This window comes from Zalophus californianus, chromosome 3, assembly GCF_009762305.2.
Source record: "Zalophus californianus isolate mZalCal1 chromosome 3, mZalCal1.pri.v2, whole genome shotgun sequence".
Classification (NCBI taxonomy): domain Eukaryota; kingdom Metazoa; phylum Chordata; class Mammalia; order Carnivora; family Otariidae; genus Zalophus; species Zalophus californianus.
In genome coordinates this window covers 66,290,855-66,305,690 of record NC_045597.1, presented here as the reverse complement: position 1 = coordinate 66,305,690, position 14,836 = coordinate 66,290,855, and the positions used below count along the sequence as shown (strand labels likewise).

The window sequence follows — 14,836 nt, the reverse complement described above, 5'->3', positions numbered from 1 at the left end:
GCCAAGTCCTATGACCTCCTCTCAGTTCTCATGCTACTAGACTTAACATCAGACACTTATGGCCCCTCCCTTCATCTTGAAACTTTCTGCCCTGTGACTTCTGTAATTGCTCTGTCAAGGTTCTCCTGCCTCTTCTAATGTGCTCTTATAATTGCAGATGGTCCGCATGCTTCCATGTCCATCCTTATTCTACAAACCTTTCACTGGGGTGGAGGGAGAGGCATCCTGCATTTCTAGTATTTAAATCACTACTATATGCCAGGATCTCCCAAATATCTACCATTGATTCAAATTTGACTTAAACACAGTTCCTGATTCCTAATTGCCTACAGATGTTTCCAAAGCAACTCACACTCCACACGTCTGAAATGTACTTACCTACCACTCCTCCTCAATGTTCAGACCTGTTCCTCATCTCTGATTCTTCTCTCCTCTTCTGGCCTCATATCCAGTTAAATTCCTGGTTCATTTCCTTTTCAAAGTCTACCCCAGGCCCAACATTGCTGTTTAACTTCTATCCTGACAATTTCTTTCCAGCATGACTGCAGCGGCCTCATAGAGCCTTCCATGGCCCTTGGCCCCTTGTGTAGCCACCCTCTCTACCACTGCACCATTGTTTCTAAAATTCAAATAAAAATCAAATCACGGTCTTACCTAAAATTCTCATTCATCCCCTAAAACGTACAACAAAAACACGCTTTCATGAGCCCACGCAATGACCACAACCAATGTGGCTACCACCATCTTCTCCAACCCTTTCCTCTAATCTATCATTTGTTTTCGTCAGACTAACAACTGTTCCTTAAATATGCTGTACACTTTCGTGCCTTTGTGCCTTACCTCACATTATTGCTTCAAGTGCTGATGCCATCCTAGCAGGATCCTTCAATTTGTTAAGTCCTTTTCTCTTGGAAGTTTTCCCTGACCCCATGCATGAGATCTAACCCTTTCCTCCTCCGGGCTGTCATGGCACGCTCTACACTATTACAGTTAAGTGGTATATATAAGCTTATCTCCCAACTTGAAGGCAAGAATATAAGCAACTTGAAGACAAAACTGTGGTTTAATCATCTTTGTATCCTTGGGACCGAATACACGCCTGGAACACGGTGGATGTTCAGGAAATATTCATTTAATTAATATGGGGCATTTCCAGTGAGGAGTTCATAAAGGCAGCTGATGTAGGGTGCTGTCTGTCCCCTAGAGAGAGTGGGTCGAGATAATGGTTCAAAGCTTTGAAAAGTACCTTTGGAGACACTCCTGCTGAGGGTGAGCACTAGCAGGAATTGATAGGTGCAGGGAAAGAGAATGGAAGGAGGACTGAGCTTTACATGCAGGAAAAAATTCTAAGAACACAAGAGATGAATCATCAGCCCCCTTGATTTTCTTGGTGCATTTTGTTTTCAAGAATTCCCTCAGAACCCCAAAGCAGCAAACGTCCTCCATAGAATGTTTAAGGCTGAAATCTACATTATAGGAAAAGACTGAGCTAAAAAAAAAATAATAGCTAGCAATCTGTCTTTGAAGGTGTTTGAAAGAAATCAAAAAAAAGTTGACATATTGGACTAGAAAGCTGATTAAAATTCTCTTTGCTTCCCCAGCTTTGATTTCTGTCTTATCTGCATATGTTGCATAAAATATTTTTATATAACTGTAAAAAAAGAAAATTTGAATAGCATAAATAAGAAAACTGCAGGATTTCCAGAGTCACATACAAGTGTGAACCCTGGGGAGGACAGAATGGTGCCTCAGTCATGGTAGAAAGTCATTAACTAAGTCACCCAGCTTTCCCTCTGTCAAATGTTTACCCTTACATCTCCAGCACCCAGCACTGCTGGTCAATGGTGGAATCTCAATGCATATTGGGTGAATGAATGGTTGTTGCCAGGAGGGTTCCTACCTTAGACTATAGACTTAGATAGGGCAAGAAAGTCCATCAGCTCATGCTTGAATTGATGGCACCCACTCAGGGTCCATTATGTTTGCCATTGGCTTCTACAGAGAGAGAGTCTAAATAGGTGTTATCTTATGATAAAAAGATGATCATCCGTTTAAATGGGAATAAAAACTCTAAAGCAAACAAAAAACCACAAAGCTCTTCTAAGTGATCCATGAAGAGGTCAAAATTTTGAAATCTCTAAGTTTTAAGGAGATCTGCAGTAATGAAAATTCAAGGTAGGTAAATGTGGTTTTCTTACACTTTTAATATTAAGAAAACAATATAAAGCAAAACTGAACATTATCCATTTTTATAGAAATAAAATTGGTGCATAGTATACTTTTATATTGGAGATATTTTGTTATAACTTCCTTGTACAGATAAAGGAATTTGTTTAAAAGAATTTCACTTTTAAATTACACATTTTATGAGACGTCTGTGTTCCAAAGATAAACACACATGAATAAAGATTCAACCCGTATTAAACACTCTTTATGATACTCTTATATATTCTTGTTTCTTTAAGAAGCAACTAAAAACACTTTTCCCATTTCTTAGTGATAATTGCATTCAAAGTCTTGGCGCACAATTGTCTGGGGGCTCATTATTCTTTGTGAGTGTTATTAAGTCTCCTAGTTTCTCTTTTTTTTTCTAGTTCCAATTGCCTTTTCAGATTCTCTCTGTTAAGGAGATTAATAATAATTCAACAGGTATGTGAATTATGTTATCTATAAATTATTTAGGGGGCTTGACCTGTGTGCTTCTTGAGAATAGAGACTGTTTCTTTCATCTCTGCATTATTAGTGCCTAGCAAATGCCTGACAACCTAGCAGACTTGCACTTGATATTTCTGAATGTGTAAATGAACACCTTATATTAATAAATCACTTTTAGCTTCTTTCAGTTCCAAGAAGAAGAATGCATAAGGGACGAAGAGAAGATTTATAGAGGATTCTCATTCTTGTTCTACCACTGACTTAACACAAGAAAGTTTTTGCCTACCACTGACCATACATCATGAAGTTGGAGTGAATCATTTCACCTCCTGGAATGTTGGTCTTGGGACTAATACTTAGGCTTCTATTGCAAAGTGTTATGTTGTTGTAAATTGCAATGTTAAACTAGGTACTGTATTAGTGATTTCCTGGAGATCAAATCTCTCATAAACAGAGGTGAAGAAACAGATATCGAGGATGGCCAGCCGCCCTTGTCTGGAGCACTGGCCCCAGGTGTCAGCCCTGAGCTGCCACGATTAACTCTGTCACTCTGGGCCAAGCAGTATCCCCAGCCCTCGCTGCTTCCTCATTTCTAAAAACAGGCTATATTATTATATAACAGATAATATTATCATGTCTTGATTGTAGTTGGAAGATGGTTAGGAGAATCAAAAGAAATCAAAGACAGAAAAATCCTATGTAAACTCTGATGTCATTTAAATATAAGTTAACAGTATTACCATGAACAGCAGCATGGCATGAAAACTGAGCAAATCTTAACTGTATACTATGCAATAATCTTTGTATAACATAGGATGATGAATACTGGAAGTAGAAATTGAACAATTGAAATAAAAATCATTTCAAACTTTGAGTTGATACTTTATGGGGAGAAACAAAGATTCTTTAATGTTAGAAAGTCAGGTTCATGATGGTAATTGGGTTTGGGGCTACATTAGTGCTTAAGAGGTACGAAAGTAAAATTATTCACAGTCTAGTCTTTATGATTTCTGCAAAACAGTGAACAGACCATTTTAAGAAAATGGAGATGCAATTAATATACAGATGATTCAGTCTCCTTTCCACTGGGTTTAAGAGCCATATTTGAGTGGAGCTGGGAGTCTTTTTGTTTTGTTTTGTTTTGTTTTGCTTTTTGGAGCTGGGAGTCTTAGGCCAGCACAGTGGAGGGGACTGAGGCAGGACTTCCCTGACATCTAGCAGCTGTGTTTGCCCAGAAAAGAAATGGAAATACCACTGGACTTCCTAAACTCTGGGTCCAGGGAAAGAGAGCGGTCTTGGGAACACTGACATACTCCACAAATCTGTGACTGGGTATTGCTGCTCTGTAAACCCTCTCTAAATTAGAATCATCCAGAAGAAGGTGATAAGATTTGGTAGCAAGTCAGAATCAAGAGAGGGTCATTGCATATTATAAGCTGTTATACAACCAAGAAATGGTTGCATGGCGTACTTTCTAGATCAAAATGCAAAACTGTATATGCATAAAGGTCTCACATTAAACAAAATACGATCAGTGCCACTTAATTAATTTTGACCTAGAAGTTAAAAATACCTTGAGTGAAGTTTAATTTTAGAATGGATTCGGATTCCACTCTCTTAATGGAAACGATACTACCCGGCATGGCACACCTATCATAAATTCCAGGTTAGTTAGTGCTGGTCAAATCAACCAGACTTTAACTAGAGTTGAAAGGGCTCAGAGAAACAAAAGAGAAATGCTTGTTTGAAAAAAAGCTATTGATTTTGAGGTTAATGCATCCTACCGATTTTAAACTTCTAAAAAGAATAGTTACAAATGTTGGCAGTGATGAATATACATGCATTCATTACATTTGCCTGTCTGCTTTTTAGAGTTTCTGAAATTACTTTTGGTAAATTAAAATTCATCTATATTTATAAGATTATAATTAGATATATTAGATATATTATATTTATGAGATTTATATAATCTTAGAGATGCTGAGTAGTGATTCTGTTACCAGTTAATTCTAAAGTGCAATAATTTCCCGTATTCATAATTATCTTTTTTAAAATTAGATTCATGATTCTTTTTTGTAAAGTCAAATTTTAGATTCATTTTTGGAGTAAAACAGGTTTTTCACTATTTGCAAGGTTATTTCTGAGTCGCAAAAATTCTCTACGTTTTTCTCTTGTATTCCCTCATTCAATCTTGGCTGCCACAATCAGACAGAAAGCGTGAGGACACTTATTTTGCATCTGTAGTAGAAAACTTAGCAGCAGACCATAACTACTCCAGATCTCATGATTCCGTTCTTCGACATGTGCACAACAATTTGACTTATCCCCCCTTCCTTGAATTATGAGGACAAAAGAAAAAAAGAAAAAAAAAAATTTCTGCCCAAATCTAGGAGCACTTCACTGCCTGCCTACAGGTCTTAAAAATAAAACCTGTTAAACGAATAAACAAATGGAAGAGCAGAGCTAGGCCCATAAATACAGAGAACAGACTGATGGTTGCTAGAGGGAGGGAGTTGGGGGATGGGCAATATGATTGAAGGGACGTGGGAGATACAGGCTTCAGTTATGGAATGAATAAGTCACGGAGATAAAAGGCATTGCAAAGGGAATGTAGTCAATGGCCTTATAATAGCGTTGTCTGGTGACAGATGGGAGCTACACTTGTGAGCACAGCAGAAGGTATAGACTTGTCAAATCAACTATGCTGTATGCCTGAGCCGAATGCAACATTGTGTGTCAACTCTACTTCAATTAAAAAAATAAAACGAAACCAACATTTTAAAAACTGTTAAAAACAATAACAAAAAGTCAATAGCTATAGCGCTTAAATAATGCATATAGATTCTGTTGAAGTAGCTATACTGTAAAAGACATAAGAATTTGGCTAATCACCCATTATTAGATGTTCCCCCACTACACCTGGTATATACTAAGAAAGAAGAGAGAAAAGATAAAAGAAATTTGTCAATGTCAGACTCGTTTTGGATTGGGGACTAATTTTGTTTTTTAATACTGTTGTTTTTAATAGTATTGCCAATGTTCCAGGTAATGTGGGGCTTCTTTCTCCTTTATAACTTTCCATGATTATACTAAATAGCCAAGATTTTAGGGGCAACAAGCTGGCTAGGCCCATGACCTCTTTCTTCCTTACTGCTCCACGGGGGTTCATTCGATAGCCCAGGTTTGCTCAGAGAAAATGAGCAGTGTTCTTTGGTCCAGACTGAACATGCTCACAAGAGCTCAGTTTTAACCTGTTAGCTGGTTAATGAACAAGCTTAATCAACAACGTTAATTTGTGAACCTCTACAAAATGTGGTCTTTGTGTAGGTGGTATCTCTCTTGAAGGGAAAGACTTTCCCCCATATCTGTTTCCAGGGATGGGATGATCTTCAGACAGGAATTCTCTCTTGTCCCAGGTAATTGGCTCTCTGAAGGTGGGTCATTATAACCCGGGCCTACACTTCATGGTAACTAGAGCTCTGCTCTTGGGTTGCAAGGGTTAAAGACGGACATCGCCACTTGGAAGCAAGCAGAGGAAGTAATTGCTGTTATGTCAATAAATGAAGACGAGCAAGCCATATCGCTCACCAGATTATGCAGGGCCAAATGACTCTGTGTATTTTTTTCCCTTTTGTTATCTGTAATTCATTAGTTCTCAAACTTGGATGAGCATCGGAATCATCTGGAGGGCTTGTGAAAACCCAGATGGCTGGGCCCTCGCTCCAGGGTTTCTGATTCAGTGGGTCTGCGGAGGGGGCTCATCAAGACCGCATTTCTAACACGTGTTCAGGTGATGGTGCTACTGCTGGTCCAGGGAACCACATTTTGGGAACCTCTTCCTTAACCCACTGCTTCTGATCATAGGGTGCAAAGACCTATAAAATCACCTAGAATACTTGCTAAAACGTAGGTTTATGGCCTTCATCAGAATCTGAGGGGTGGGGGCGGCAGTCAGAATGACAAACTTTACCGCGTTCCCAAGTGACATTCATGCACTTTAAACTTTGAGTCTCAATACCTTACCCGTTAGCAAAGTGTCATTTCAGGGTTCCACCCGATCTGGGTGTGGTATGTCGTATTAAGGAAGGAGTTCTCAGCCCACCCTTAAACTAGGAGGAGCAAACAAGCTGCATCTCAAGTACCAAACATGATCTGAGACGCATTCCCTGACTGCTTATGATGTAGGGCATGCTGTGAGAAAGGGGCAGGGGCCACCCATTGTTGCCACCCTTACGGGGAGTGTCAAAGGAGAAGATCTAGGGAATAGCTATGATCAGTGAAAGCCCAGGGAGAAGGTAACTCTTAGAGAACCAAGTTGAGCTGGGTGCTCTAGCTATGCAGCTTACTAAGAGTTCCTTTTTCCAAGACTCTCTTTGGAGGTTATGGTTTTATTTTTTATTAGGAAAAACGGATCATAGCACCTCTATTTTTAAATATGGAGGTTATAACTCACACTGTAGTTTAACAGCTGGTGAGGGATGCCAGAGGCAGGCCTTGGAGGCCCAGCTTAGAGATTTTTGCACATGCCTCTGGGCCCACGCTGGCGAGTACAAGAAGGCCTCTGTGGTCTCTGCCTCTATTTATAAGAGCTTCTCTGTCTTCATGAAATTAGAGACAATCACCTTGATGTATGCATCATTTAATAAATTCCCATTTAACAGTTTATATTATTTAATAAATAATTCCATTCAATAGTGAAATAGACCTTCTGCCCGAAAGCAAAAAGAAAAACAAGCAAACAAACAAACCAATCCAAACACACACCTTCTAACGGGCACATGTGTTTTTTAAGACCGAAGAAGGAAGACGCAGGGCTGAGATGGTCATTTTGTGAGTATACCTCCTGTTCTAGCACCAGCACTAGAGGCACTGAGAGACAGGACACAGACCCAGAGTCCCCACAGCTTCCCTGCCCCAGGCTCTCATTCTCACTGCTTTGAGCTCCAGAGCCACGCTGCAGTCCAAAGTAAAATAGATGTTTTACAGAAGTTCAGCAAAGACAAATTGGAAACTCCTCGTAAGCCAGTCCCAAGTAGAATAAACGCTTCAACAGAGACTTCTGGAGCTGGGGGCTCTTAGCCTGAAAAACTGATTTTTGTAGTAGAAATGAAGCAACTCAGTGGTATACTACTATTTGTGGGCAAATCTGGGTTTCCTGAGTCTTTGCTAAGTAAGTTTTCCCAAGCTTGGTGCTTTTCCTTAAAGCTAACCTGCTAGACTCTGGCAAATCTGTTCCACCACTCCAACTTGTTCTAAAATTGTAAACCGGAATCTACTTTATCTTAAAAATCTCACGCTCTGGGCTTCACACACCCTCTGCTCATCATGCGTCAGAAACAAGACAGTTTCTTCATCTCCGTTGATGCTTTACCTGAGCTGGTTGAGGCAGGGGATTTGCTGCGCCTGGAAGGTCCTGGGCTCTTGGTGGTGCTCCTGCGGGATGATGAAGCTATTTTGGTGTAAGAAGTGGACTTCACCACTCGACATTCTGGGGGAAAGAACAACAACCACACGTCATTATAGGATCATGGCATAAACCATTCAAAATGCATAGTAAACCCAGAGACAGACATATATGGCTCCCCCTCAGTCACATCCACTTCCTGCCAGCCCTGTGCTTATCTAGAACAAAAGAACCAAGGAAACAATGAGAAAAGGGCACAGTGGGCGTCTTAGACATGGAAGTAAATAATACTCTAAGCCTTCTAGTTTACCTTGTTTACAATAATATTTTGGAGAGATTAGGGGTAATAGCTTGGTAAAAGGGTGCTTTTGTTGGTTTCTCTCCACCCACCTCTTGTGTTATTTGTGTATATGTGTTTCTTTCAGGAAAGATTGTTCTTTCTTCCAAGAAAATTGTTAGACAAAAGGTCAATCTCATAAACCAAGATATGCAGCGATGGAGGATTCCACCCATCAGGTCCCAATTTATTGCTCTTGGGATCCTTGCAATGGTAGTGATGGTTTTTACCGTATGTGAGAAATGACAGCATTCACTCAAAAGAAGGAAACTCGGCGAAGAAATGACTTCACCCTGCTATAAGGACACCGTGTGAGTGTGTGCCATCACACAACTGTGTTTATAGGATGGTTCTTGGCCCAAGGATGTAAAACAACTTTGCTTTTATTAGACTTAGATCCTTGGTGTTTGTGTTCACGAAATTTAACACTGAACATCTTAAATAGCAAAGAGGTTTTTTTATTTCCTTCTAAGTGAGTTGCATTGACCAATTATGATGTTGTGTAAATCTACCCATCTTGTTCTGAAGAAACCACTCTGAATAATTAAAAAATATGTTTATGCTTGTAATGATAATCAATGTTCACCATGACTAGAAAAGTACAGAGAATATTAAAAAAAAGAAAAATCTATCAAGTGATACCTTTTTTTTTTTGGAGGGTGGTACACAAACTAGAATTTTCTAGAATTTTTTTCTACTCATTTTCTATTTAAACAACTTTGGGATTAGTCTGTATATGTCGATCTGCTACCAGGCCTTTTTACACCATGATAAATTGTGAGCATTTTGACCCTGTCTTTAATGGAACATTTTACTACATGGATGTACCATAATTTGCTTAGCCCAATTCCTACTGCTGGATATTTAACTTGGGTTCAATATTTCACTATCATAAATAACTACACATAAAATACCATTCTCAATGAGTGTGCAGTTATTTGATTATTTCTTTAGGATAGATATAGCCCCTGGCCCTTGAAATTTAGTTTCTAGTTACTGGAAACCAGGGGGTGTATTTGGGATGCTTAACAAATTATGCTGAAGGAAGTGGGATTGTGAGTCTAAAGAGAAGCACTTTTGAAAAGCTTTTGACCAACTGCCCTCCAGACAAGCTGACTCAAATTGTACTTTCATCAGAGTATGAGAGTAGTCATTAGCCTAACCCCTCACTGAGGTTATGTTCTATCTTCTCAAAAAATTTTAATTTCTACACAAATATCAGACTTTGTTGCCTTAAATCTGAATTGTGTTTGATTACCAATAAAGTTGTATATTTTTCCCCATATGCTTGTTAGCCATTTGTATTCTTTTGCTATTATTTGCTCATGTTTTTTGGCCATTTGCAATTGGGATGTTCTTTTTCTTATTGGTTTGTAAGAATGCACTCTGTATCAAAGTTCTTTCCCTTTGTCTATCATTTTATAAACATTTATCTGTGTAAGTAGTTGTTGAAATATGTTAGCTTTAAATATGGTATTCTTTTTAAGTATAGTAGTTTAAAACTGAAGTCTAATTGATTAGCTTTCCCCTTATGCATTTTTTAAAAAGATTTTATTTATTTATTTGACAGAGAGAGACACAGAGAAAGAGGGAACACAAGCAGAGGTAGCGGGAGAGGGAGAAGCAGGCTTCCCGCGGAGCACGGAGCCCGATGCGGGGCTCGATCCCAGGACCCTGGGATCATGATCTGAGCCGAAGGCAGACGCTTAACGACTGAGCCACTCAGGCGCCCCCCTTATCATTTTTTACCATTTTATATTTCAATAACAAAGAAATCATAATAATTCCAGATCTAATTTTGATGCTTGACTTTGAAATTTTCTTCCCTACTCATGCAATTGCTAATTTTCTAAGCTCAAAACATGTTTTTTTTCCTTTATACCTTCTGAATGGCTTTATATAAACATCTTTTCCTCTTTTTTCCAAACCAACAAAGTAGTTCATATTGTTTAGTAAAGAAGGAATGTAAGTGTATATAAAATATAAATGTTGCAAGCCTGCAAATAGATCATGGAGAAAGTCTCCTGGAGAGCCTTATGCACTGAACTGTGGCGGTGAGGGGGGGGGGGGGGGAAGAAGAGGAAGGATTTCGGATGGAAAAAGAAAAGGAAAGAAATTCCACCTTGAGGTATTAGTAGTTGTGGCCGCATAGTCAAAAGCAGAGACAAAATGATTCAGGGCATTACTGAGTGTGCCCAGGCTTCCCTGATGTTTACTTGGGCCATTGTTGGCTGCTTTAGCCTGTCCAGATGGTCCTGAAATATTCTATTTCTTAAAAAGAAAGAGAGAGAGAGAGAGAGAGAAATCTATCCATCTGGACATAAATTAAAAGACAGAAGCAAAATCTAAAGCAAAAATTAAAAGACAGAAGTAAGCAAGACATATAACAGAATAACATCGAAGATATGACCAGAGCCACAAAAAGTGTTCTCATGGGGTGACAGTGTCCACAGGTGTGTCTACGGAGGTTTTAATTCACAAAACAGATCTTTGGAACACGCAAAGAGGACATCCAATTAGTTCAGGGCTCCGTCCACAAAACTGACGATGAATCCTAGTTTGTCCTAGCCTTGGATACTGGCCTGGCCTTTTGGAAATATATTAGCAACCAACTTGGATGGCTGTGATGTTGCTGATCCATTGGCATGCTTCAGGTGTCCACTGTGTGCCGAGTGCTGAACACGGCAGGCATAATGAAGAACACACAAAGTTTTGGGACTCAAAATACTCGCCACCTGGTAGTGCAGTATGGAGTCTTTTAGCCAGCAGTCATTTTTAACAAAATCATTTTTGAAACTGAGGGTTCTCTTTTGCTAATTTTTATTTCATGGAACTCATGCTTGAAAAACACTGGTTTAGGAAACCAACTGTTTTAAGTAATAATACATTGCTCATTTGAACTCAAAATCAGGACCATAATGAGGGCAGGACGACCAGGACTTTCTGTCCCAGGTCATTAATGTTTAGAGGTCACTACATTTAAAAAAATAATTCAAAAAGCTCTGCATCTAGTGAGCAAGAATGAAAAGTTAAAATAGAAAGCTACCAGATGGTGCACATTGGTAATAACACCCATCTGTGAGCCGCAACATGAATTAAAAAGTTGATTTTAGGGTTCGTCGCACACTGTTTGCCACAGGCGCCAGAATTGCTAGTTATGGCTACAACTACCAACCAGGGCTCGGGATCGGCATAATGGAACCAATCTTACCACACTCAGTTGACGTTTTCCAGCTACCACAAAGAAACTAGGCATTTCAGTTAGGCAGCTCAGCCTTATCAGAGCCAATGTAGGCGTTTTGTTTGATTTTCGAAGCATTGAAAAGAACTCGTGGGCTCCCACCATGCTTCTAGAGCTTCTCTTGAACTTAGTTCTCACCATATTATTAATCTATCAAAAGCAGTCATTTATTAGTCTGCCCCCCCCCCACCTCCTACTCCATTTGGTACTAACTAGTCCTGGCATCTGAAAAAGCATGTAAAGTTCCTCCATAAATATTGGCCCAAATTGCTACTGATCCTGTTACCACTTATGTGAACTCTTACTATTCACTGACCTCATCCAACTTCTCATTTTACAGAGAAGGAAGCTGGGTCTCAGAGAGGCTAAACAGCTTGCTTCCGAACCCTAGTTCTTGGACTGGGGGCTTCCTCATGACCCCAGGATCTGACATTGTCACTTAAGCAAGCTGTCCACTGTGAATAAAAGCTGAAAATTTTCTATCAGTGCCCATGGTTGGGGCAGACAGGTAAGTGAGTGATGGTAGGTAGTGGGAAGCTTGGCAAACAACCAGTTCCCATTTCAATTAAAAATTGAAGATACTAAAGCTACAACTCTGTCAAGATGCCTATTGCATCAGAAAACAAAACAAAACAATGAACTCTCTTTCAGAAGTGGAGTTATAGTGAAGTAGTAGGTTGGGGGGGGTCATGGAGTCTGAAAGATAATTATAAATATTACAAATCTCATACCTCTTGCCTTCAGAATAAAAGTGAAACTTCATGACTCATATAAGGAATTAGAATAATTCTGAAAGGCTAGGGTTGAATATAACAGAAAACAGAAACAAAACAATGACAGCAACTGCTTTTTTTCCTAAGGTCAAAATAAAGAAAGAAGAAAATTGCAGCTCCAAGCCATAAATTAGGGGAAAAAAATACAAAAGATTCCAACCATCTTTCCCATTAAAGTTTAGATTTTAAGTATTTTAATTAGTTTAAATGGGAATGGTATTTTATAATGGAGAAAAATGCAGTGAAGGACAAATGCTTCATCACTTTAGAGAGAATGCCAAAATCTTTGTCAGCTTAAAACCACAACTTAGAAACATCATGAATAATATGATCTAAATGGCCAGTAAAACAGAAACCCTTATTTGTTCTCACAAAAGACATTTTCATACCCTCTGGCAAGGAAGAAAACAGCACCCTCCATTCTCCCTCTCTTGTGGGGTCATTTGTTTTGGGGAGTAATCACTTCATTCTGATATTTTTGGCACCCTTGTATTATGAGGGAAGCATTTCCTTTGGCAATGGAGATAATGGGCAGCACAGATACTCCTTAAGAAAGATCATACTGGGGATGTCTGGGTGGCACAGTCGGTTAAGTGTCAGACTCTTGGTTTCAGCTCAGGTCGTGATCTCAGGGTCATGAGATCCAGCCCCGCATCAGGCTCCTCTCTCAGCAAGGAGTCTGCTTGAGATTCTCTCTCCCTCTGCCTCTGCCCCTCACACTCACTTGTCCTCTCTCTCTAAAATAAATAAATAAATCTTAAAAAGAAAGGAAGGAAGGAAGGAGGGAAGGAAGGAAGGAGGGAAGGAAGGAAGGAGGGAAGGAAGGAAGAGAGAGAGAGAGAGAGAGAGAGAGAGAAAGAAAGAAAGAAAGAAAGAAAGAAAGAAAGAAAGAAAGAAAGAAAGAAAGAAAGAAAGAAGAAAGAAAGAAAGAAAGAAAGAAAGAAAGAAAGAAAGAAAGAAAGAAAGAAAGAAAGAAAGAAAGAAAGAAAGAAAGAAAGAAAGAAAGAAAGAAAGAAAAGAAAGAAAAGAAAAGAAAGAAAGAAGGTTGAAGGCTACCCAAAGTATAGAAAATCAGATCAAACACATTAAATGGGTCTCTGGTGACTGAACCTACCATAGCAAGCAAGCCAAGATTTAGTTAAATTCCTGCTTTAGAAAGTCCCTATATTCAGTGTTCTGTGAGAGGGGAAAGTATCATTCACCATATGGTCTATACTAATGTTTGCCTTACAGATGTCCTCAAGATTCGGTAAGATAGAAGTTAAAACATTTCCCACCTTCACCCTGGACCCCAATTTAAGAAATGAGCCTCCTGTAATGGACAGATTTAGAAGACAACCCAGATGCAGATGTATAGGGAAGAGACTCGAAAAGGAATAAATTCTTTGGCCATGTTCCCAGTGGCATGAGAACCTCCACTTATGCAGATTCTCCCCCCACTCGGAAACAGTTGGTAGGTAGGCTGTAGTGTTGTGGAAAGTGCTAAAGAAGAGAAATGGTGACAGAATGCCACCACAGGCACCAACAGCTCACCTGAACTCACACAGCAAGGACATTCATGCATTCAAGGGGGCCCACCTATGCCTTTTGGAGACTCTTGAAGAGCAAAGGGGAAGCTCCCAAGTGTCTAGGCAGCCTTAGTGACAGGCTGCATGCCGGCCAGGGAATATTCTTTAAACAAGCTATCTTTTTACTCTCTTACTCTCTTTTCAAAACCAGCCAGAATACAGGCAGGGGCCTCTCAACTGGTATCTGCTCTAAATTCAGTTGTTCAGAACCATTAAGGAGATGGGCAAGTTCATCTGGAAGAATCCATCATGAGCAGTAGACGCTTTGTGCTCTCCTCCCCTGATTACAAAGACAAGCTTCCTCTCATCTTGGCAAAGGCACAAAGCCTCCAAATGGAATAACATCCCTCTCTTTGGTTATATGCAAAAGAGAGTCAGGAAGCACATTCGGTTCTAGAGACTTTTTATAAAAATGGCACAAGCTCAATGACCGAGAGAGAACTTGGGATTCTGTCTGTAACTCTCCAACAAGTTGCTCTTACGTGTTCGTCTGCTCTGAGCTGGAAGGAGCCCTCTGAGAATCCTTCAAGGTTGTCAGTGGTTACCAAATCCACTCTCTCCTCGATTCCTGAATATTCTCTCCTATCTCTAGAAGTGGTTGTCCAGCTCTCTCTGGAGCACCTCTGGGGCCTGGGGGATCACCATGTCTGTCTCATGGTTTTGAAGCCTCCACCATCCTGCTTGTCCAGTTCATCCATGGGTGAACTGAACAGCTCATTCTTGGGTATGTCCGACAATTAAGGTTTACTTCTGTAGAAACATGATTTTCACACTTCACAGCAGCATTACAGGATATCCAAATGTAGGCTCCCTGCAGGAAGGGTCAGTCTGCATCTCCCCAGCAAGGACTGAAGCCTG

At 39.8% G+C, this 14,836-nt stretch overlaps 1 protein-coding gene across 3 annotated transcripts in view; it reads right to left on the bottom strand.

Annotated features, from left to right (window-relative positions):
- The window catches only part of DCLK1 (doublecortin like kinase 1), a 340,291-nt gene that overhangs the window by 87,951 nt on the left and 237,504 nt on the right, over positions 1-14,836 (bottom strand). For all 3 annotated transcript variants that reach the window (XM_027589471.2, XM_027589467.2, XM_027589468.2), the window contains exon 5: positions 8,027-8,143. In XM_027589471.2, the coding sequence (XP_027445272.1) occupies positions 8,027-8,143 (117 nt within the window). The remainder of the gene's footprint in view (positions 1-8,026; positions 8,144-14,836) is intronic.